Source organism: Prionailurus viverrinus, chromosome C1 (assembly GCF_022837055.1).
Source record: "Prionailurus viverrinus isolate Anna chromosome C1, UM_Priviv_1.0, whole genome shotgun sequence".
NCBI classification, from domain to species: Eukaryota; Metazoa; Chordata; class Mammalia; order Carnivora; family Felidae; genus Prionailurus; species Prionailurus viverrinus.
The window spans coordinates 50,445,158-50,471,086 of NC_062568.1; the positions used below are offsets into that span (position 1 = coordinate 50,445,158).

At 38.9% G+C, this 25,929-nt stretch overlaps 2 protein-coding genes across 5 annotated transcripts in view; one reads left to right on the forward strand and one right to left on the reverse strand.

The window, feature by feature from the left end:
* The window catches only part of PLEKHA3 (pleckstrin homology domain containing A3), a 26,287-nt gene extending 12,298 nt beyond the window's left edge, over window positions 1-13,989 (reverse strand). Inside the window, exons 1-3 of one of the 2 annotated variants that reach the window (XM_047871555.1) lie at window positions 13,903-13,989; window positions 8,170-8,286; window positions 1,859-2,014 (exon numbers count right to left, since the gene is read on the reverse strand). In XM_047871555.1, the coding sequence (XP_047727511.1) occupies window positions 1,859-2,014; window positions 8,170-8,191 (178 nt within the window). In that variant the 5' untranslated portion in view covers window positions 8,192-8,286; window positions 13,903-13,989. Of the gene's footprint in view, window positions 1-1,858; window positions 2,015-8,169; window positions 8,287-12,329; window positions 12,701-13,902 lie in introns of those variants that run through there. The other variant, XM_047871553.1, reaches the window with a different exon arrangement.
* FKBP7 (FKBP prolyl isomerase 7) lies at window positions 13,021-25,174 on the forward strand. Of its 3 annotated transcripts, XM_047871556.1 has the most exons (5): window positions 13,021-13,646; window positions 14,342-14,884; window positions 16,176-16,327; window positions 21,071-21,204; window positions 24,850-25,174. In XM_047871556.1, the coding sequence occupies exons 2-5, from the start codon at window positions 14,676-14,678 to the stop codon at window positions 25,009-25,011; spliced, it is 657 nt and encodes a 218-aa protein (XP_047727512.1). In that variant the 5' UTR covers window positions 13,021-13,646; window positions 14,342-14,675; the 3' UTR covers window positions 25,012-25,174. The 3 variants fall into 3 exon arrangements, with proteins under 3 accessions (XP_047727512.1, XP_047727513.1, XP_047727514.1); XM_047871557.1 differs by having other exon boundaries at window positions 13,021-14,884; window positions 21,074-21,204; XM_047871558.1 differs by lacking the exon at window positions 24,850-25,174 and adding an exon at window positions 22,262-22,519 and having other exon boundaries at window positions 13,021-14,884.
* Window positions 25,175-25,929: the final 755 nt, after the last annotated feature.

The following is a 25,929-nucleotide window of genomic DNA, read 5'->3' on the forward strand; positions in this document are numbered from 1 at the left end:
CAGGACATTTCCATTCCATTGTTCATTCTTCATTTGAAAAGTGCTTTATATTTCTTCTTTTGTAAATTGTCTTTTCTGTCCTTTACATATTTTTCCAATTTTGATGTTCAGTTTTTCTCTTAATAATATATAAATTAATAATCTATAAAGGTTCTTACACACTAAAGATAGCAATCTTTCCCCTGTCCTATATACTGCAAGTATGTTTCCAGTTCTATCTGCTCTTTCAGCTTTCTTTATTGTACCTTTTAACGCAGAGAAGTTTTTAATTTTTATGTCATTAAAACTATTGTATTAAACATCTGCTTTCTTCTGTTCCTTTCATAACTTCATTTTCACATTATATTGTTTTCATAATTGTCTTATTAAGAGCTTACTTTCTTTTATTTAATACGTCCAGACACACTAAACATCCAGCCACACAATTCATTCTAAACTAGAAATATAAACAGCAGAAGTAAGGAAAAATACACGTAGCAGATCCTGGCGTTTTTCCATATTCCCTGAGCCACTAGTCAGTGGCTAGTGATACTAGCCACAAAGCAACTCTGGCCACAGTGGACCAAACAAGCTCTATCTGCTTATTTGACCTAACCTAAATTAGGTTCTACTCAAATTTAAGTCCATTCCCTCTTTTCTTTCAATTATAGTGCAAAATATGTAATGAAATTTACTGTTTTAGCCATTTTTAAGTGTATAGTTCAGTGACATTAAGTATATTCACATTGTCCTACAATCACCACACCATCATCCATCTCCAGAACTCTGTCATCTTCCCCACCCTAGCCCCTTCAACCATTACTCTACTTTCTGTCTCTGTGACTCTGACTACTCTAGGTATGCTAGTAAGTACAATCATACAGTATTTGTCCTTTTGTGACTGGCTTATTTCACTTATCTTTTAAGATTCACCCACATTGTAGCATGTGTCTCAATTCTCCTCCTTTTAAAGCCTGAATAATATTCCATTGTATGTATAATACTACATTTTGTTCACCTATTTCTTTGTCTATGTCCATTTGGGTTGTTTTTATCTTTTGGCTATTATGAATTTCCATTCCTTCTTATCCTACCTGTAGCCATACTCTATGCATGATGTTCTTTCATATGTTTTTCAAGGATTATAAATTCAATTCTGGACCTTCATTTTTCAATACCCATAATTCAGTCATTGTCACTAATCTAAATAACTTCTATCATTTTTTAATTATAAAAAGTAATATACACTCAATGAAAACTTTCAGAAAATCAAAAAATATATATAGAAAAGAAAAATCAAAACAACCGCAAACTCACTGCCAAGACATAAATTATTTTATTATTTTTGCACTGTATCTGCATACGGTTGAATTAATACCATAAATTATTTACTTTGCTTTTGATTTCTGTTTAATCCTTTGGAGTTGGCAATATATGAACATGGTAAAGTCAAAGGTACCAAAGGGTATATACAGTAAAAAGTGAGTCTCCTTCTCACAAATTACCTTTCCAAAGGTAACAACTTGACTGATTTCATAGATCTTTCCTAAGCTGGCCAATGAATGGATATGTAATTTTGAATCCTGCTTTTCTACAATTATCATTTAACACTGGACATTTTCTCACATTATTAAAATTCCTTGTAAACATTTTACTGGCTACATAGCAGCTTATTCCAGCCTAGAGGTAACTGAACCATTCCCCTAAATTTAAATTTTTGCATTGTTTACAAGTTTTTTTACTATGATGAATGTCATGCATGTAAATCTTCATCTACATTTCTGATATTTCTTGAGGCTACATTCCTAAAAGTAGACAAGACAATTAACATTTATATTTAAGAAAATATTCTCACCACCAAAGAAAAATTTATAGTTACCTTTTTCTTTTTTAGTCCTAGTATCAGTCAAACAAGCTTTGGAGCTCCCCAGAGCAACCAGCCACCTCTGTCTTTCAGCTGCATTCACTGCCTTCATGTAGAAATGCTGCTCTCCTGGAATGATTAATTCCATTCTTGTGTTGTCTGCTGAATGGACTATGATGATAAACACAGGAGAAATACAGTCATGAACTTAAGTAATTTGGGGAGAATCAAACAATCACTCTTACGCAGTATTAGATGTTACAGACACCTACAACAACAAACTGAGATTCAAGATGCAGGCATTGACTTTCCCTAAAGGGCTATCTAGTGGCACCCTCAAAACCACCTTCTCACATCTACTCATGCTGGCAGAGGTGCTAAAGTGGTGATGGCAAGAGGAAGAGAAAACAGCAATGAAAACTAAAAACTCCCTCTCTTGGGGCTGCCTATACTACTTTAAATACACACGCACTGTCACACTTACCACACATTTTTTTACTGATTTCTTTGAAAACAGACTCTACGTCTTAGTATCCTCCAAGCCTAGGATAGTGCCTAGCATACAGAAGCAGCACAATAAATAAATGAATAAATGGTACCTATGGCCATCTTCCATTAGAACAGCAGCCCTCAACTAAGGGGCACATCACAATCACCTAGAAAGTGTGAGTATTTTGGAGACCTTCTCCTCTTTCACACCCCCCTCCTCCTCCTCCTCCTCTCCTAAACCACCCCCCACCTTGATACTCTGACAAAAGAGAACTAATCAAGAATTATACTGAGCCAATCCTCAATCGTTGTTGTAAGAATAAATTTGTGTTACACTGTCCTTAATCAAGAAGTATTCACTCAGCTCAGAGAAGTGCTGGTAGAGGGGGAAGACACAAGGGGAGAAAGAAACGAGTCTTTGCTCTAACAGAGCTGACAATTTAACCAAGGAAACAAACTGACACAACAAAAATAATCAAAACACCTAAATGATGAACTCTTTGGTACAGTGACTTCCTGTGTAATTAAGATGGGAGAAAGGTGAGAGGAGGTGGGAAATAAGGCTTCATGAAGAAGGATTTGACAATAGTAGGATTTAGTTAAGAGAAAAACTGCATTAAAAAAGGCCTAGATGAGGAAATAAACATAATATGTACTGAGGGTATCAGGAGTAAATAAAGCCTTGTGTTATATTACATGGTAATAATATTCACAAATGGACAAGCTGAGTTGAGCCAAATTATCAGGGGCTCTGCAAGTCTGGCAGAAGCCCTAATTTATATGATTAATTACCAAAAATATTGACCAGAGGTACTATGGCAAATAAGTGCCACAAAAGCTTTGCTAGCTTATTATTCTATTTAGAAAGGCCATTCTTAGAGGTAGATAGTGAAATATACAAACATGCAACAATCAATGATGGGTGCAAAGATCCAAGCCAAGATAAAATTACTGAAATCCCAAGGCCCCAAGAGTAACTCTTTTTTTGCTGCTTGTTAATACTAGTGAAAGTATCAATAACTACCTTAAAAGAAAACAAAGCTCTAATTACCAATGATGCTGCTACAAATGAAAATAAGATGGCTCCTTTTTAAACATACCAAGATTGATGTATTAACCAAGAGTGTCCCCTACAAAGTAGTCACCTAAGACAACAAACTTAAGAACAAGACTCCCCAAACATCAAGTTCTCAAGATAAAATGGACAAGAACTCTATATGCAAAACTGTAAAAAATTACTGAAATTAAAAACCTAATTAAATATACAAATACACCATGTTAGTAGATCAGAAGACTCAACACTGTCAAGAATACTATTCTTCCCAAATTGATGTATAGATTCAATATAATTCCAATCATAATTCCAGCAGACAGTTGTGGAAATTTACAAGCAGATTCTAAAACGTGTTAAGGAAATGCAAAGAGCCAATAATGGCCAAGACAATCCTGAAAAAAAACAAAGTTAGAAGACTTAGACCATCAAATACTGAGAAGTATAAAGCTAAAGAAATTAAGACAGTGTGATAATGGCACAAGGATAGAGAAATAGTCCCATGAAACAAAAGACAGTCCAGAAAAGGACCCAATGTACATGGTCATTTGCTTGGTGACAAAGATGTTCCTACAGTGCAGTAGGTGAAAGGTTGATATTTTCAATAAGTGATACTCAGTCAACTGAATATCCCTATGAGAAAAAAATGAATCTTAACCCCTGCTGATACCATATATAAAAATAAATTTTAAGTCAATCACAGACCTAATACAGACTTAAATATAAAAGGTAAAACAATAAGCCTTCAAGAAGATAAAAGATTTCCTAAGCGGGACATAAAAAGTTCTAATTAAAAATATTGAAAAACTGGACTTTATTGAAATTAATAACTTCTGCTTACCTAAAGATACCTTTAACAGAAAGAAAATGCAACCTACAAAGTGGAAGAAGATACAATACAAAGACTCATTTGGACTACATAAATATACACATATATACATATAAAATATATATATAATACATATATATATTATACATTATATTATATATAAATATACATACATAAATATACACATATATATAATATATATATAATACATATATATATATATATATATACACACACACACACACATATATATTTGGAAAATATATATGTATCTCTAGTCTTTGGCTTAATTTCTAAATTGGGCTGTCATCTTTCATGTTGTGGGAAGTCCAAATATGTGTGTGTGTGTGCAAATGGAAAATATATATATACATATATTTGGAATATATATATATAGTGTACATATATATACATATATATATATATGTATACACACACACACACACACACACACACACACACACATTTGGACTTCCCACAAACAACATGAAAGATGACAGCCCAATTTAGAAATTAGGCCAGAGACTAGAAAGGACACTTCAAAAGAAGAGGACATTCAAATGGCTAATTAATACCTGAAAAACTATTCATCATTAGTTATTGAAGAAATACAAGTTAAAACCACCATCAGATACCAACATATACACTAAAAATATTCACAGTTTTAAAACTGATAATGCAAGTTTTGGCAAGGATGCAAAGCAACTGGAACACTCATATTCTGCTAGTTCAAGAATAAACTGATACAACCACTTTGGTAAACAGTTTGGCATTACCTGTGACAAAGATTCTCTCCTTGATCAAACTTCAGTCAGTCTCCTCTGAGCCCTCTGCTTGACTATGCCCGACCTTGGGCTTCCTTCTCTGTCCTTGTAGAGTCCAATCTTAGTAAGAACTCTGCTAAGTCAGAGTTAGCCAGAATCCTCCACCTTCAATATATGATTACCCTCAATAGCCAAAAAAATTCCTCTAGCCCCAACATCCCCCAGGTAATATCTGGCCTGCCTTCAGCAAGAATCTGTTTACCCAGAATGTCTCCTAATCCCTCATGTTTCCTCTTAGTAATTTTCCATCCACCAATCCCCCAACTCTACTGCTTGGCTGCAAATTCCCACTTTTCTTTATCATATTTGGAGTTGAGCCCAATCTCTCTCCCCTACTACAAAGCCCAATGCAGTAGTCCCTATACCTATCATGAGAGACTTGAATAAAGTCAGCCTTATTAGCAAGTGTCAAGAATAATTTTCTCCTTAATTCTGTTAAAGCTAAAAGTATGAGTATCGATGCCTCAGCAATTCCATTCCACTTCCAGATATATACTGAACAGAAATGCATATGTATGTTCAGCAAAAGAGATATAATAAGAATATTTATGGCAGCTTTACTTACTCATTATAATCCCAAATAGAAAAAAACAAAAAAAAAAAAAAAATACACATCAATACTAGACTGAATAGGCAAGTTGTGGGATATTTATAACATCAGAAATACTACAGATCAGTAAGAATGATTGAACTACTATTACACAGAACAACATGGATGAATTTCACAATGTTGAGTGAAAGGAGCCAACACAAAAGAAAATACTGATTTATTCCATCTATAAAAATTCAAAAGTAGGCAATATTTATCTATGGTGATAAAAGTCAAATTAATGGTTACTTTTTCAAGGGATTAATGGCTGAGAAAACATGACAATATCCCTGTATCCGAAAGGCTGACAACATTCTAATTCTTCATCTGGTTGATAGTGACACAAGTGTGTGTACTTTGTAAACATTCTTCAAACTGAATATTTAAGATTTGCTCCCTTTTCTGTATTTTATTCTTGAATAGAATGATTACTTCAAACAAACAACAACAGTAAAAATGCTGCCACATCTTGAAACATTTTACAAGTGCCTTAGGATTCTGCCACTAACAGTCTTTTAAATATCCTCAAGGGTGGCAAATCTTTGAACTGTGTAGTTTGATTTCTGACTCTCACCAAATATCATTTGGAATCAAATCTGGGGAATAAAATGAGATAAAACCATCAATTTTCAAAAAAATAAAAACTCATACTTTGTGCTTTTCTTGTGTGATTTATAAACTGGTTTATAAGGCAATTCTAAAATAGGAGTTCTAAAGAGTTATGGGGGATGATGGTGCAATTAAAAATAAATATATAAAACTGAGTACCTGGAAAGCCAATACTTAATTGGTATACATTTCAGTACTTTTGTCTAAAATAAACAACAAAACTATGCCCCACATATTTCAGGGACGATGCAATAACAATACATTAGGCTGAAGTGTTTCTGTATCTTAGATAGCCATGACTTCCTTCCATTAGAACAGTACTAATTCTCAGCTAAAGGGGGCATGTTACAATCACATGGCAGCTATGTGCATTTTGGAGAAAGATCCCTGGATGACACTTATCTACCCCAAGTTATAAATCACTGCTGTGGAAAGAACCCTAAACGAATGTGAAGAATCAGATGTGCAGCAAAGAAAAATTCTATTTTGTCTCCATAGCTAAATCGTACTAAGAACTACCACAAAACTACACCAAACTAGCAATCTGGCCCTGGAAAATATAAGATAATGCACTAGCTGCTGCTTTGCTTTAATCTAAATAAGAAAATGGACAGAGCATTAAGATTACTCTCAAGTGTTTGACAGCTGTGACCAAGCGCTCAACATGTCAAAGGAAGTACCCATCATGAAGGACAAGTATTCAAGATATAGAGGAGAAATGAAAAAGGCCTGTAGGTGCTTGATATTGGCTCCTCTAGTGCTTTAGTTTTTCCTTCAATTCTCTGAAGAACTTAGTACTTTTCATTATCATTTTGTCTGATCTCCCCTGCCTACCTCCACCCCACACAACCCAACCACATATACAAATGAATCAATGGTCCATGAAACCTTCTTTCATGAAAATTACAGCATGACCTATTGCTTTAGTTCTTCTCTTTTGAAAGAAAAGGAAAACATCTCTATCACCCAGAAGAGCTGATCTCCGATTCAGCAAAGAACCAGAGTTTTATGGCTTTGACTTCATGTTTTAGAAAAACTGACTCATTTAGCAAAACCCTGCAGAGCCTGCCTGATCATCTTTTGTTGGAGAAGAAGCTGGAGGCACTGTAAGAATGTCCTGAAGGAAAGGGACAGAGCAGCAAGGAAGTGAGAGCAAGGAACAGAAAGCTGCTGGGACTGCTCGTCTCTCCAGAAGGACATCATATGGGCACCAGGCCAGGGAGAAGACTGTTTTGTCTGGCGCTAGATGTACTCATGACCCAGTATGGAATACACTGCAGGTGCATGACCTGTCCACGTGCCAAATACTATGTTGTATGTGCTCGCTGTTATCAGACAAACTGCAAAAAATAAAAGAGGCTCGAGACAGGGGACCGGTGCTTCGGCTCCTGGAGAGTCTTAGCCCCTTGCTTCCAATTCTCGTCACCGCACCTTTAGGCCCCATCTCTCTACAATCTTCAACTTTTTTTTTTTTCTCAAATAAGCTCCATGCCCAACGTGGGGCTTGAACTCATGATCCTGAGATCAAGAGTCTCATGTTCTACTGACTGAGCCAGCCAGGCCCCACACCTCATCACCTTTAAAGCTCAGCTTCCTATCTTTACAATACCTTATTTTATAATGAGTATAAAAGAGAACACTTGTGGACTCCATAAGGACGCTGAAGTAGCAACCACAAAAATTGTTTTTCAGGTCCAAATTAGAAAACTAACCCTAAGATTTTGAGTTTCAATAGAAGGAGGGGGGAAAAAAAAAAAAAAAAAAAAACCAACTGTGCTTAACAATGTTAAGTGCCACTCTTAATTGCTAAGGAAATAAACAGCATTAGAAGATCCCTACCTGACTAGAAATGCTTTTTTTCCTCTTTTTGGATTGTAGTGAAGAATGCTTTCCTTACCTAACTTCAAATTTCTCTAATTCCATGCACTCACTTACCTTTAATTTCACAAACTGCCATCTTTATACTTCCTTTGCTCCCTTTGCAAACATCATCTTGTGAATCATAGTAGGACAGGATTCCATTATCTAAAACAAACCAACGTGGCTGCCAACCTGCAAAGATTATAAATAACAGATTAGTAAGAAATTACTTTAATCACAGAGAAAAGTATGATTTCAAAATTTGCCATCCATGTTTTCTTGGCTCTAAGGTGACATTCTGACAATGAAATTTCTAATGGCCAAGCCTTGCCGAAATTGTTCTTGCATCAATCCCACTTTGTTGGGAAAGATTTCTGGAGAAATCTATAGTTCAGCATAAATATAGGGGATAATACCTTTAATCTGGTTCACAACCTTCTCATTAACAACCCATGAGACTCATGCTCAATAATAACCTATACTGGATGCAACATGACTGCCCTTTTCCTGAAGGGAACAGAGTTGGGTTTTGATGTAATGTTAAAAGACATGGATTCTAGCCCCCGCTTTATTCTAACTCTTTAGTTAGATAAGCTGAAACCAATCTTTTCACTTTAATAAATATAAAAAATTCCCAGTCTCAAAAATGAGTGGATTGAAAAAGGTGACCTCTCAGGTGCCACTCAGCCCTCTAATTCTGCAATGCAACTTTCCCATCTCTTACAAGTTGCCTCGGCAAATTCCCTTGCACAAGTGGGTGCTGAATGAAGTGTAGTCTCTTCCACAGAAGATGCAAACTATAGTGAGAGCCTGCATTGCCCCTAATACCTCTCTCCTTGTACTGCTGTCGCCCAACTCAGGCCGAAATGCTAGAAACTGCAATCATTCGTTTCATTTGTGTTTATTCAGTGACTAGATTACACAACTATCATAGACTTGGCTCTCAGGCAAAGATGAGGATGAGGTTGATGGCTTTCCTCAGAGTTCAACTGCCACCCTTGCAAGCCAAACTCAGTGTTCCCTAAAATCTTATCAAGCATGCTACTGATTTACAACAGTTCACTGATTAATAACACAGTGACCATGATCAGGGTGCCTCACTGAAGGCAGTGTGACTGTCCTTGTTCTTTCTGTAACTATTAAATCATAATTCAGTCTGGTCACATTAGATGTAGCCCACTATCTGCTTAATCAATTCGGTTTTTCAAGGGCCAAATAGTGCCAGAACAGTGGCAGATGGGAGAATCATTCTTACACGCTGATAAGGCCCAGGACTTATCTCCTCAAAGGCTTTTCCTGTAATACTTTTGAAATGACAGCACGGAGTCATCATAAAAAGGTTAAATTTCACAACAGGGAATGTCATAATACAGTTCAGAAAGACGGATACCCAAAATAATTAAAACAAGTTTTAAATACTTGGAAAATTCTTATTATGAAACACTATAGCCCCTAATGAGGCCTAGCAAATTGAAAGGTAAGTTCTTTTGGTACATGAACTTTATCTTGTTTGTCATTGCATTCCCAGCACCTAGAATGGTGCCTGGCACATAACAAGTGCTAAAACAAAATGTATTTCTCAAGTGATTAAATACCAGAAAAGTGAGATATTGCATGTTATCCATGACAGTAAAGATATGCAATATATCCACGAGAGTATTTTGTATATCAGCATGCATAGAAATGATGAAAACATTATCTTTCCAAACACTAATTCACCTTGGCAAACAAATTACAAGCAGGGTGGTAAGAGTACACTCCATGCCACCCGAGGTCCTATGTGCCTATAAGACAAATTGGGATTCTGTAAGCCTGTATTATTGTGATTCAGTACCTCTTTAAAACAAATAATGAGCAAAATGACTTATTTAGAATCTGTAGCAACTTAGGGGTGCCTGGGTGGCTCAGTCTGTCTGTTAAGCCTCCAACTTTGGCTCAGGTCATAATCTCTCAGTATGTGAGTTCCAGCTCCGTGTCAGGCTCTGGGCTGACAGTTTGGAGCCTGGAGCCTGCTTCGGATTCTGTGTCCCCTTCTCTCTCTGCCCCTACCCCACTTGCACTCTGTCTCTCTCTCTCTCTCTCTCAAAAATAAATAAACATTAAAAAAAAATTGTTAAACAATTTGTAGCAACTTGAAAGGTGACCATGATTAAATAGATTAAAATAATTAAGAAAGTTATCTCTACACACATTTTTGAAGAAATATTTAATTAAAACAATCTCTAACTGATTCACACATTTATATAACAGAGGGCTGTATCTGTGAAAAAGATAGGCATCGGCATTCTTTAAAAAAAAAAAAACACTTTCTTTTTATCTCAAACTACCAAATGTTACTGAAATCCTTGTTCTCTACAAAGGATTCTCAAAGAACACTGTCATGAAACTGAAAGGTTCCTTCAAGATCATCCAGTACAAACAGTTGCTCATTCTTCTGACCTAAGATGAACTAAAATTAAAAATCAGGATGCACTAAAATTAAAAATCAGGATGCCACTGAGTCAAATTTAAATTTGAATTCTTCCAAACAAAAGATTTCATTGCAGGAAGCTCCTACAACACATACTAGCAGTTTACTTAAACGCTCTGCAAAGACTAAAAGCCTTAAGCGCACAAGTGGCTATAGTGCTCAGTGCCAGAGGAGATAAGAAAGATGGCCACCAAGACCACAGTATGCTCCAGGAATAAATTATGACTCATCTCAGTAATCACCAATTGCTCTATTGCAGGCATAAGTGGTTCCTCCCAAGACACTGTGGACACTATGCTTATGAATGTGTGCCATGAGATGATCATTTGCATATCAAAGCATAGAAACTACTGTCTTTAAAGTTAATACCATATCTCAACTAAACAGCATAACTGCTCTCACAACTGCCCAAACGAAATGCTTAAGAAAAAATATTTACCTCCTTTTTAAATGTTTCCTGCTAAAACATATCATTTATAGAAACAAACTGTTTGACATTTTAATGTGAGCAAAATAAAGCACGCATGCATACAAGTGTTAAAGCATTTGCTGCTATAAATTGGGCTTTAGCAGTCCAATTAATCAAAAAAAAAAAAAAAGGAGGGAAGGAAGGAAGGGGCAACTGTAGCTCAATGCTTATGCCTTAAAGAGTTTATGTGCAGATTTTGCACAAGGTCAGGTGGACACAAGTTGAGTGTACTATGCAGTTACAAAGGGGTTCAGTACTTTGAGCAGAGTAAATAAATGGGTAGCAAATCAAGATTTTCCTATTACACTGGAACAAGAAATGATTGTTATTTAATCTTATTTTAAACTCATTTCCTTTCGTCTAATGTGGTGAAATCATAGAATTCTGAAGTTGGAAGACCCCTTCAGGATAAACTAACTGCTCATCCTGGCCTTCCCAGACTGAGATCTTGAGAGAGTAACTGACTTGTCTTTACTGTTGGATGATGGCAGAGATGGGACTGCAACTCAGAATTAAGTCTCTTTTAATAAGCCAGGCTGTTGGTGTCATGGAAAAAGACCCTTCCCTGCTGGCCTCTCATTTCTACAGAAACACAAAGCTGTTCAGAGTCTTTCCTTTCAACCCACTTCATGGGTGATGCTGACCTGCCTTTTCCACTTCTGTGTGTTGCACTGTCTTCCACTATTTCTCACACACTTACCTGAATTCCAAAATATAAAGATATCTCATTGCCAACCACCTTCTAAGAGAATGGTATCTGGGGACGATTTCCCAGAAAACCATGCTTTCTGTGCTGAACAACTCAACAAGAGAACTTTTAAAGTAAACCGTTTGCTAAGGAAATTAAAAAGAAATACAAAAAAGATTTCTTAAAATTAAATCTTGATCTTACAAGGTCCATTCTATTCCTATACCCTAACAACTCAGTTATTAGCAAAATGCCGAATTAAGTGTGAATAAGGATGGAGACAGCACCACGGGCAGAGTAACTGGGAATTGTCCCGGAAGCTACAGGAGGAAACAAGTATTATTACAGGGGCAAAGAAGTGGTCAAGCGCACTTCCCACCCTCAGGAAGGTGCGCAGTCTCGAACCATCCCCTACAGACGCCAGATCTAACACGGGACTCAGCTAGGGATTAGCCTCGGAAGCAGAAGGGGCCGGTTCCCTGCGAGGGTCACCGCAGGCCAGGCAGAGGGAGGGGCCCCTGAACGGTCTTTTCCGCAGCCTTCCCACCTAAACCCGCCCAAGCACCCGGCCTCTCCCGGCCGCCCTCGGAGCACGCGAGCCCTCTGACCTGTGAGATAGTTGGTCCACTTGTACAGAACCCCCTCCATGCTTCAGAGCCCGGCGCCGCGCATCCTCCTGGCCGGGCGCCGGCCGCGGTGCTGGGGTAGGCGCGGAGCTTGGGCAGCCCCTCCCGGCCCGCCCGGGCCCTCCCCGGGCAACCCCGCCGGCACCGAGCCGCCCTCAGCCTGCGCGCGCCTCCGGGACGTGGCGGCCCTTAGAGGCCGGGACGGCGGCCGCCGCGTGGAGCTCGAGGGCCGCGAGGCGCGGGCTCAGACATCCCCGGGCGAGCCGCGGCGGCGGCGGCGGCGGCAAGATCACGACCGCAACCGGCCTCCCGCTCGCGCTTCCACCACACGGCTGTTCCCTCCCGCGCCCCGGCGCTCCCTCCTCCTCGCCCGCCTTCCTTCCCCCCGGGCTCCCCGTTTGTTTTCATTGACCCCGACGTCGCTTTCACTTCCTGGATGAAAGGGGCCGGCTCGTCCCAAGAAACCCCTCCCCGGCGGCGGGGCTGGAAGAGCGGGCGCGGCCTGCAGCCCAGCCGCGGTGCCGGAGGCTGCGTGAGGGGGCCGGCGGGCGCGGCGCACCCTTGGCCTCCCAGCCTGGGCACCTGACTCCGCCTCATTCTTCCTCTGGCCCTCGGCCGGCGGTCCCGGGGTTCCCCACATACTCCCCCCACCCCAATCCCCGGAGAGGCTCGGACCGATCATGCCCCGGGGCTAAAGCCTCCTAGGCCCGGCAGGCGGACTCCGCGGCGCGCGCAGCCCCCGGCCGACCCGAGGACTCGCTGCAGGAGCACAAGTCCCTACGTCTCGTAGGCCTCTCGGGTTTTCCTCAGGTCCTTCCGGTGGTGGTGTTTCAGAATAAAAGATTACCCGTTTATGTTTCCCTCGTACCCTCCTCACATTCAGGGGGCCCAAGAAACTATCTCCTAGTTAGGCAGTGTGGCGCTGAAAATCCTCCGGCAAGGAACCGCGAGGGGTCCCAAGGGGAACTGTCACCACGCTGACAATTAACCTTAGCCACTACTTCATTTAGAATATAAAACATGGAACCGAACTTTGGAATTGATTTTATTCTAGAAATAAGGGCTTTCCCCTAGCTTTTATGATTTTTAAAAATCCTGTTTGGAAATGATCATCTTACATAATGACAATAATTCAGGTTTACTAAATGCTGGATCTTTAAGCAAAGCAAGCTCAGTGCTGCAGTTTTGCTTAGCATCACCAAATAGAGTAACACCTCTCTTTCCCGAACCGAATCCAGGCCTGTGCTGAAGCTTTTCTGATTTGGGTAAAAAGTCTTTGGGTATTCACTTGGAAATAAGGTGAGTTGTTGGATGGATGGATGGATGGATGGATGGACGTGTAATAAATCGAATATAGTTACATGTTAACGATAGACTCCAAGTGGTGGTTGGAAGGCCGCGGCGATGAGGTAATAAAATTCAATATTTCTGTATGTTTGAAAGTTTTTCATCCTAAAATGTTTGGGGGTGGGATGAAGGGTGGTTTTGTGTCAGACTTGGTCAAATCCCTGCTGCGTATTAGGTTTTTTGGGGAAAAGCCGAATACTCAACTTACTTCATTTTCTCATCTGTGTACCGTGGATGGTAAGAAAAGGGTCACCATCAAGAGTTTTCCTCAACTCCCCCGAGCCCTCACATGAACGGCGGCCCCCGAGCGGTGGGGGAAAGAAACGCCAACTAGCAGCCCCGCCCAAACCGCGGGAGTTGACTCCTGGGAAACTCATCTAAAGGGGCGGGGAGCAGCGGGACCTTTCTTGACTCGCGACCAGGTGGCGGTCAGATTGTGTGAGGCTTAGCCTGGAACCTCTTAAGGCATGACTCCACCCCGAGAAGGTGCTTTCAAGGACACCGCAGAAGCAGACTGCCTCGCCAGATGCCCGCTGTTCCCTAGGGGTCTGAGGAGAAACCTTTTACTCCCAAAAATGACAGCCGTATTCTCTAGCTACAACATCCCACTCCTAAGCTGTTTATTTCTTTTGCCGGTTTCATTTTAGGAAATGCGAGCATTACTACAGAACTCTGAGGAAACCGGCTGTAAAATTTGCATATTTAACGAGAAGCGGTGCAAGTGCTCAGTACTGCTTCAACGACTGATGACAGCCACCTAAAGCGCCGGGTACCAGAGGGACAGGACCTCGCTGGACGGAAGAAAATTCTGAGGCTAAGCGCGCAACCCGGAGGGGGCGGGGCCATCGGCCGCCCCGCCCCCGGCCCTTTGTGACGTAGAACAATGCCTGCCACGAGTCGGAACTGGGCTGCCTTTGCCTCTGGAAGCAAGTGACACGCGTGAAGGAACGCAGTTGTCATCTGGGGCCAATTTCAGGAATCATGCAGTTTTTATTCAGGTTAATCGTTTTCTTTTATGTATGGGGCATTTTGGGGGCTCAGGGACAAAAGGAAGAGGAGAGCACAGAGGAAGTGAAAATAGAAGTTGTGCATCGTCCAGAAAACTGTTCCAAGACAAGCAAGAAGGGAGACCTGCTAAATGCCCATTACGACGGCTACTTGGCTAAAGATGGTTCGAAATTCTACTGCAGGTAGGAAATGCTGTGAACTACTCCCGCATCCAGTTGATACATGAAAACTAGCCTCCCTCTCTACCAACCAGAAGCCTAAGTGGTTGGTTGATTGGTTTGTTCTTGTAACAGTAAGGTTTGAGCCTTGTATTCCTGGGGCCGGGGGGGGGGGGGGGGGGGGGGGGATTCCTACTGATATGCCTTAGTTCCCTATTGAACTATTACTTTTTAAATTGATAATGTTGCCCCAAGAGATTATCGGAAATACAGTACCTCCAGGAATCGACCCCCGCCCCCACCCCTGGGATCTATAGAAGTCAGTTATGGAGCTGTCTGTAAGGATGTTCACTTTTTTTTGTGTGAATCTTTTTTTTATGTTGGAGTCTCCTTACAGAGTATTAGGTAGGGTAGTTTAAGTGATTTTAACTGGCCTTCAGAGGCACGACACTTACAGGCTGAGGGCCACTTTGCAACTGTATTAAAAAAACCACAACAATAACCTTCCCTGGTGTCTTCTGGGCCCTGTGTTCTCCCACCTCCTCCCTCATTCCACCACTGCCTACTCTGATTTAATTGATCATTACTCAGAAGGAGAATGGCTTTTCTTCATCTGTGCTATTATCCTATGAAGATAGGGTTGGAGAAAGTTCTTAGTACTTAGAAGAAAATGGATTGGGGCACCTGGGTGGCTCAGTTGGTTAAGCATCCAACTTGGGCTCAGGTCATGATCTGGCGGTTCCTGAGTTCAAGCCCCGTGTCAGGCTCTGTGCTGATAGCTCAGAACCTGGAGCCTGCTTCAGATTCTGTGTCTCTGTCTTGCTGGCCTTCCTCTGCTCACACTCTGTGTATATCTCTCTCTCAAAAATAAAATAAATATTAGAAGAAAATAGATTAAGAAGTAAAGATACAAATTTTAATTTTTGTTCAAATGACTTTTTGAGGCTCAACCTGTACCGTCATTTTTAGAACAAACTCAGAAAGTTTAAATGAGTTATTTGGACAAGCCATGCAGCTAGTTAGTGGCCAGAGACCCATTAAAAAAGTAACTGTTGAATCGTTTCTGCAAAGATGGCAATAAAAAAGATGAGATGGTTCCTAATGACTAGCTTTGGGCAAATCATACTTCTTTCTGGCTATTATGAAAGAAGTTTGAGCCAAACACTCCACCAGGGGGTTCAGAATGAGTATTAATATGGGAAAAGAGAGAGGCCTCCTATTTTAAATTATAACTAAGCGTCCAGATGTATTTTAAAGTTTGATTTCACTGATCTTAAAATCAGTTTACCTAAGTGTTGTTTTTTTTTTACTATAGCCGCACACAAAATGAAGGCCACCCCAAATGGTTTGTTCTTGGTGTTGGGCAAGTCATAAAAGGCCTAGACATTGCGATGATGGATATGTGCCCTGGAGAGAAGCGAAAAGTGATTATACCCCCTTCATTTGCATATGGAAAGGAAGGTTATGGTAAAGTATTTTAATGTTTATATCTTTAAGTTATATTTAAAAATAAATCACAGCTAAAAAATAAATAAATCATAGCTTTGGGTATATATATCCAAAAGAATTGAAAGCAGGGTCTAGAAGAGAAATTTGTATACTCATGTTCATAGCAGCACCATTCACAGTAGCCAAAAAGTGGAAATAACCCATATCCATTGACAGATGAATGGATAAACAACATATATACACATGCAACGGAATATTATTCAGCCTTAAAAAGGTAGGAAATTCTGATACATGCTACAACATGGATGAACCTTGAGTACATTATACTAAGCCAATCACAAAAACAAATATTGTATGATTGCACTTATATGAGGTACATGGAATAGTCAAATTCAAAGAGGGAGCTGAGAAGAGGGTGGAATAGGGAGTTGTTGTTTAATGGATGTAAAGTTTCAGCTTTGCAAGATGAAATAGTTCTGCAGATTGGTTGCACAGCAATGTGAATGTATTTAACTGTACTGAACCTAAAATGGTTACAGTGGTAACTATTTGTTACATGTATATCCCACAATTAAAAACTTTTGAATCACTAAAACAAACAAAATATCACAGAGGAAATAGTTACAGAACTGTTGGGTCCAATAAACTTTAGCTGTATCTAGTCCAGGCCAGCTTGGTCCCCACTTTTTACATAGAATGAAAATAAGACATTGTTGGGAGACAGATCTCTGGCGAGTTCTTTCCCTCACATAATGGCAGTACTCATAATGATCCTGTATATTCTATAGGCTCTGCCTTTGTCATTTTTATGTATTTTAGTATATGTTATTTTATTATTACATAAATGTCTATAGTATATGTCTTTGGTAAGCAGTACCAAAGTCAAATTTATAAAACTCAGGAAACTGAAACATATGATTTTAGAGTAAAAGGACAGTACTAGAACATAGAAAAAAAGAACATCTGAATATAACAACTGTCAGTCACTGGTACCCAAATTCAGGAGAAGCCTTGAAATGTAGAAGAAATGAACTGCTTGCTTCAATATCTTATTTGAAATCTCACAATTAGACCTGAGAACCTGGGTAGAGCTGGTAAATGGGGAAAATGTTTGCAACTATTATGAAGACTCTTACTAACGAATAATAAAAATGACCTAGCCCTAGAAATGGATAGGTTCATAAACAAGCAGCCCACTAACAAAAAAATACAAATAACCTGTAAATCTATGACAGTACTTAGTTTCATTAATAATTAAAGGGAAATTAAAACAAAGTGATTCACCATTTTCACTCATCAGATTATCAAAGGCATAAAAGTTGGCACAGGTATGGAAACACCAGCAGTCTCATGCCTTATCGCTGGGAATATAAATCATGTGACCTTGCTACCAATTTCTATCAAAATTTAAAAGCACATATCCTCTGACCCAATAGCTCCATTTATATAAATGTACACAAAGGTATATATAAAAAACCATTCATAGAGACTTTTATTCGGTAGCAAAAGACTGGAAACTACCTGAATGTCCATTAATAATGAATTATTTTAGTTAAATTATGGTATATCTATACAATGGATTATGATGCAGCCAGTAAAAAGAATGTAGTAGAGCCATATGTATTAGTATGTTAAAAATAAAATGGGATAGAATGTATTCATGCAACAAGTATTTCTTGAGCATCACCTGCCAGGGCCAGTTCTAGGTACTGAGCATAAGGCAACATACATAGAAGAAACAATTTCCTATCCTCAAAGAGCTAACATGTGAGGGGAGCGTTTTCACATATGCATCATGTATCTACACAGATTATATGTGGAAGGATACACCGTCATCTGACGACATTAAGTGTTCCTGAGAAGGAAACCTGAGGGTCAAGGGTGACGAGATTTCTTCTTACCCTGTAGTATGTTGTACTGTTTAAATCTTTTACCATGCATATGTATCAATTTTTCGAAAATTGAAAATCTTTTAAATTACTAAAATTAAAGGTGGAGCTAAATAAAGAGGGACAGTTTTTTTTTTAAATTTTTTTTTTAACGTTTATTTATTTTTGAGACAGAGAGAGACAGAGCATGAACGGGGGAGGGTCAGAGAGAGAGGGAGACACAGAATCTGAAACAGGCTCCGGGCTCTGAGCTGTCAGCACAGCTTGAACTCACGGACCGTGAGATCATGACCTGAGCTGAAGTCGGCCGCTTAACCGACTGAGCCACCCAGGCACCCCAAGAGGGACAGTTTTTAAAAGGGGAAAATGGTCAGCTTGGCAGAGGCAGTTTTTACTTTGCATTCTCAGTTAGGTCCTTGCTCCCTGTTGCTGTGTAAAGACTAGGAAGACAGAATCATTCCTTCCTCAGGCTATTTAGAACACTTGCTAACCCCACCTACTTAAAATAGTATATAATGAAAGTCATTAAAGATTAGTTTTCTACGATGAGATATTGTCATTACTCCCAAATATTTCATTGAAATGACACAACCTCTTTGAGGCTGTATGGTTACCTCATTAATAGTAGTAATTCCCTCACCTCTTTCCAGTAAGAGCAGGGGATCACTGCACCAAATTGGACTAGAAAGAGGTTAGTGGTGCAAGGCCGACCCAGACTTAAAACTCCTAGAGACAGTTCCATGTAACTCCAACTTCATTTTCGATGCTTTTGGCCAATCATTTGGTCCCATCAAAATAGCTCCCATGGAACCACAATTTATATATCCTGTTTTTAATCATAGAGGAATCTGGGAGAGGGAGAGAAAAAAAAAATTGGAGATAAATTAAATTGAATGCAATACTTGTCCAAAATTATTGTCATAGATCAAGGCCAATTCGAGGCAAAATGATATAGGCAGAGTATGCCTTTCAGACTCTTTAATCTCATTTTAACCACATCCTCATCAATAGATGCTCATCCATCCTATTGAGCCCCCTTACCCCTCAGCAAATGACCACTTAGGTTTCCTTTTCTGAAACTAATTTATGCTTAACTATGAATGACTACCCTGGCTGCCTAAGCTATGAATAAACCAGACCCCTGCTGTAGAGATACACAAGTTTAACTTTGAAGAAGTTAGTTCATATTTAATTTGAGGTTTCTCCAATACACATAAAAATGATGAATCTCATTAGTAACAACACCAACACTCTTGTTTTACACATAAGGAAACTGAGGCCCAACAAAAGTATGTTCTTTGGAGCATACTTAACTGCTGGTTACCTGCCTGATATGTAGGATTAGAGTACTTAAAAGATGTAGTGAAGATGTAAGTAACTGCTTAACAAACAACTTCTTGATCAAATAAGCTTTTTAAAATAAGTTATTACTCATTTTTAAGTTACTTGCATAAGTTACTTATGTTACTAACACCAGCTATAACTTTATTTTAGGTAGTACTTGAAGAAGGCTTCCCTCTGCACGGTATCCTTGCTTCATGTCACAGAGCACCCTTGCATGTCTTGAAATGCATGTGACTTTTTAGTACTTTAATTAACAGTACATGTGGTATGTATAGATTCTTTACATTAACTCCTGTGTCTTTGATTTGCTTCTCTAAAATACAAGTCATTCTATAGCAAACTTACCTTTTTCATTTTCTTTCTGCTCTAATTTCTTTGTAAGAGAAAACCTAATTGGCATTATTTTCTGCTTTTGCAGCAGAACTATTCAGAAACTTCATACGTACGTGCGATATTTTTTCTTAAGTTGAATTTGTGTTTGAGGTTATCTTTAATTATTATGATTAGTTATTTTCCTGTCATAAGGAGATTGTAACTGGACAGAATAGGGATGGATTTTGTAAAACTGATCATTGAATTAATCTGTAGCTCTTTTACTCTAATGTCAGGTATGTGATATATTGCGTGGAACTTCATTAGTCACGTGATGATGCAGAGGTAGATTTTTCTGTCTTGGCTTTGAAGATGACTGATTCACTTCTTTCGGCGATAACTTTCAAGTTCTTTTCTCTTTGGGTTATATAAATACTTTAGCAAGAATTCTTCACTGTTTCATTAAAGAAATCACTATTTCCTTCAAAGAACAAATAGCCATTTTAAAAATAAACCAGAGGGATCATTCATTCAACAAATATTTGAGTGCCTATAATGGATGAGACCCTGGTAGACTCTGGAATATCCTGGTGACACAAGCTAACTGCTGCCTCTTAGCAAGTCATTTCAGTAGGTTATTTTTATGAAACAGTCATCTGAAATAGCCCAAAGGTTGTTAAAATCATCTGTGACATCAGTTAATAGGTTAACTTTATTAAAGAGAACTACTCAACTTAATACTTAAAATTCTTTATTGTGATTAGAAATTGTTTCATAAAATTGTTACTGGATTATTCTGTCATTGCACTTATGTTTTGATGTCTGTAAAGGGGTGGAAAGATAAGTCTGTGGAAAAACGTTTTATTTATGCTTTCAAATGACTATACAATATCATTTTTTAAAAGATTACTGATTTACACTTTGAAATTTTTCTGCCCATTTATTTCTTCTCTGCACAGCTCCCTCCTGTATAATGATGGGGTAAATTAATAAAAATTACACAATCTATATTTTAATTTAACCAGGAAATAAGGGCCCATGAGGTCCTTAGAACTGATTTGGTTTAAAAACATGGAAAATACCTCCTTAAAAGTAAGCCAAGTAGGTAGTTTTTATAAATATGAAATAATATAATCATGATGTTATAATGGCTACTTGTGAATAAATATGTGAACTTTATCTTCATCAGTTAAACTGTTAAAAATTATACCTTTAGCAGAAGGCAAGATTCCACCTGATGCAACATTGATTTTTGAGATTGAACTTTATGCTGTGACCAAAGGACCACGAAGCATTGAAACATTTAAACAGATAGACATGGACAATGATAGGCAACTCTCTAAAACTGAGGTAATTCAAACTAAGTTCCACGTGTACAGTCTCGTTTTTTTAATCACAATTTAAAGACATCCATGTTACAGCTGTTATTTTTTAGCTCTACCAAGCATGGGCTGATTACATTGCTTTTAATAGAGCTGATTACTAAGGGGCCACTGGGTTGCTCAGTTGGTTAAGCGTCCAACTTTTGATTTCAGCTCAGGTCACGATCTCACAGTTCGTGGGTTTGAGCACCACATGGGGCTCCGTGCTGACAGAGAGGAGCCTACTTGGGATTCTCTCTCTCCCTTTCTCTCTGTCCCTCCCCTGCTCTCTCTCTCTCAAAATAAATAAACTTTGAAACAGAGCTTGTTACTAAAAAATCTAAGCTCCAAGAAGAAAATGTGCTTTTTGAGTATAAAACTTGTAACTGAGTCATCCTGTTCAGCTGCCTTTCTCCCTGCCAGAGGGTCATTAAAATACCAAGCTAATTTCTACAGGGCATCCCCAGTTTCTAGACTACAGGAACAAATCTCATTCAAGCACCACCATAGGAATTTGGAACAGGGCAAATAATTTCTACCTCACAGGATTGTGGGGATTACATGAAATTCTGAAAAGGGCTAGCAAGCATCATCTTTATGACAACTTATGAGGTAGACACCTGTCATTATCTCTATTTAGAGAAGGGGGAAATGATGTTGAGGAACTGGCTAAGGTCACGCCACTGTAAGTGACTTCAGATTGCAGCTCAGCAGTCTGGCTCTACTTCTGTGCTCTTAACCATGGCCTAACCTGCCTCTTTCAGGGAATTTCCAGCACAGATGTTTCAGGGCTAGTGTTTGTACTCTTGAAGACTGGTGCCTTACCTAGTCTCACTGACTATACCCTTTTGCCTTAAATTCAGTAACCCAATTGTCTGCCCTCTTGTTTGAAAACAGTTTAACAGGCATGGCTCTACCACCTAAGTGATAAAAGGTACCTGAGTCATTGATTTCAGGAGACAAGTAAGCCCCCTTTCTCGGATTGTTTTTTTTTTTCCTCTCCATCCCTAGTCCTTCCCCCACCCTGATGCTACTTCCTCCTCCAGGGTATTAGTAAGGACCTTTTCCTGAAGATCCTTTGCTGCTCACCAGTGGAAGAGGAATATGTGAATGTGAACATACCCCATTCCTGAAGAAGGAGGACAATTAGAGGGCTGGAAAATTAATCCCAGTGTGTGCTTTGCGTTGACTCCGTATGACTTGTAGAGTGAACAGCAGCAGATGAATTCACATGGGACCCAAGAGCTCAGCCTATGCACACAGACCATTCATTATCAACAGCACCCAAAAAGGCATGTTCTGCGGTATGAACACTCCCTCAGGAGACCTTATGAGATCTTTAGTTTTTTCGGGAAAATAAAAGTAGAGAAAGTCCAAAAACAGTGACCTGCTTAGCTACCATCTGCCCAGATGTCTCTCAGGTATCGCCTGCATTATCACTAGATGGTCAGAGTGATCACATGCTTGAATAACAATAGCTATCTTTTATTGACATCTATAAATATTACTCTAATCCTTACATCAATCCTACCATAAAGGTACTGTTTCCCTCCTTCTACAGATGACAGAATTGAGGTTCAAAGACGTTATCTGTTCAAGACCACACAACCAGTATATGACAAAACCAGGATTTGAAATATGAACTAAAAGAAACTTCCTCCCTTCATCATCAGATTGTGTCAATTATCTCCTTAGTATAAGGTGGGAGAGAAGGGGAATACACTACATTAAGGTTATGTTCTTACCCACTGCCATTTTGTACCTCTCCACTACAGTGTACTAGAAAAGTACATTTTGAGGGTCAGTATATTTACTTAGAAACTGAGGAAGATTTGAGGTTCTTTAAAATTCTTTTCACCTTCATAGGATTGCTGAGGCTCAACTGGAATAAAAATGTATCTCCCTCAATAGGACTTAAGTCCCATTTGAGAACAGTTTATATATACTTCATTAAGATCCATTGATCATTCTAAAATAAAGTCTACTCATGATGGATTGAGTTGGGATCTATACTGCTAAATACCTCTCAGAGTTCAACTTTAGCTTTCAAAAATAGTCTTTCCTCTAAAATGCCCAGCCTTGGGATGCCTGGGTGGCTCAGTGGGTTAAATGCCTGACTTCAGCTCAGGTCATGATGTCATGGTTCATGAGTTCAAGCCCCTCATCGGGCTCTGTGCTGACAGCTTAGAGCCTGTAACCTGCTAAGGATTCTATGTCTCCCTCTGTCTCTGCCCCTCCCTTGCTCATGCTCTGTCTCTGTCTCAAAAATAAACATTAAATTTTTTTTTGAAGTGCCCAGCCTTGCTGAACATTATCTCCAGATTATTACACACTGCTTTCTATAGTTATTATATAAATTAGCACTTGCCAGTGGAAATATAATTGAGTCACATATATAATTTATTTTTTCTGAGTTTATTTTGAAAGACAGCTTGGGGTGGGGGGAGGTGGGCAGGGAGACAGTGAGAGAGGAAGAGAGAGAATCCTAAGCAGGCTCCACACCGTTAGTGCACAACCCAACATGGGGCTAGATCCCATGAACTGTGAGATCATGACCTGAACCGAGATTAAGAGTGGTATGCTTAACCGACTGAGCCACCTGTGTGCCACAAGTCATGTACATAATTTAAACACTTTTAGTAGCCACATCTTAAAAAACAAAAATAAACAGGTGAAATTAATTTTAACAGTATGTTTTGTCTAACTCAGTATATCTAAAATATTTCCACTTCAACATGAAATCAAAAATAATCAGTGAGATATTTTTTGTCTTCAAAATTTGTTGTGTATTTTACCCTTATAGTAGTAGCATATCTCAATTTGATCTAGCCACATTTCAAGTGCTTAGTAGTCACATGTGGCTAGTAGAAATGTCATATTATACAGAGAAAGAATACTTAAGAATACCTTTTCTTCAGGGGCACCTGGGTGGCTCAGTCGGTTGAGTGTTCAACTGTTGATTTCGGCTCAGGTCATGATCTCATGGTTCATGAGATCGAACCCCATGTCACCTCCGTGCTGTCAGTGTGGAGCCTGCTTGGGATATTCTCTCTCCCTCTCTCTCTGCCCCTCCCCTGCTCATGTGCTCTCTCTCTCTCTCTCTCAAAATAAACATAGGAAAAAAAAGAATATGTTATTTGACATTATTATATAGAGATTGTCATATGGATTTGAAGGAGAGTTATAGAAACATAGAAAAATTAAGAAAATTAAATTTTATTTCAAAAATTATGGTTGAGTTTTATTGATAATAGAATATATTCATTAAATTTAGAGATTATAAAAATGCCAATTTGGATTTTATTCACTAATAGAAATCCTTAAGGATGGTTTTCCTTTCATAATGTGGACAGTGTAGATTACTAGAAAACACTTAAGTTTCAACAAAATTCAATTCCGATGTTAATCTTTGAGTATGTACAACTAACATCTATAACCTCAGGGGAAGCTAATTTGAAGATGGTTCTTTTCAGAAAATTGCTTTAAAGGTTAAAAAATAAAACCTCAAATAGCTTTTAACAATTTTTTATCACTTATTATAAGTAGATTTCAGTTTCCTTACGTAAACATTTCCTTAAAGTTACTGGATATTACTGTGGTACTTTTTTATTAAAGACATATTTTGGCCCTCTAGATAAATAATTACCTGAAAAGGGAATTTGAAAAAGATGAGAAGCCTCGTGACCAGTCATATCAGAATGCAGTTTTAGAAGATATTTTTAAGAAGAATGATCATGATGGTGATGGCTTCATTTCTTCCAAGGAATACAATGTATATCAACATGATGAACTATAGTATATTTTATTTCTAAATTTTCTTAGCTACTTCCTGTACTTTATATATAAAAGAGTTACTTTTCTAGAACTTGTATTTTCTGTTTTCCCTCCCTGAGAACATATTTTGATCCCCTCAATACATGTAATTTTGGCATAATAAATGTGTTATTTTGCAGATTTAACTTTCAGGAAAGATAATTGTGTTTCCGGTTGCTTTATCCTGTGAACACGAATAGTGGCACCATGAAATAGACCTCTTTGTTCCAGTAGGCAGTTCTCCCCCTTCAGGAGATAGGAGAACACCTATGTCAAAATCGATGAGGTTCTTCCCAGTTCTAACTTTAATAACATGTATACATATCCAATTTTTAAAATATTCAACAACGACCCAGGAATTAACATTTCACTTGCTGATACATTTCATAGCATTACAAATGAAAGGATAATATAAAAATGACAGGACTAGGGCGCCTGGGTGGCTCAGTAGGTTAAGCGACCGGCTTCGGCTCAGGGCATGATCTCGCTGTTTGTGAGTTCGAGCCCTGTGTTGGGCTCTGTGCTGACAGCTCAGAGCCTGCTGCAGATCCTGTCTCCCTCTCTCTCTGCCCCTCCCTGCTCGCACTCTCTCTCAAAAATAAACATTAAAAAAAATTTTTTTAAATGATAGGACTGAACAAATCTTCCTTTGGTATGCATATAGGAAAATATTACTTGTACAATTCTGTCCCACAGAGAGCCTTAACACCGTCGCTGTACTGTTTGGTGCAAGCTCTGGCCTTGGGTCATTATTCCAGTGGGGAATGTTTAAAGATATTTGACCAGACCAAAGACTTTGTGTCTCTTACAGCAGACATAATAAAGTCTATACTGCTCTGAGTCTGTACTTCTTCAGACATCATTATAAATGTGTTATTTCCTCTGGCCTCCTGTAGGCCTT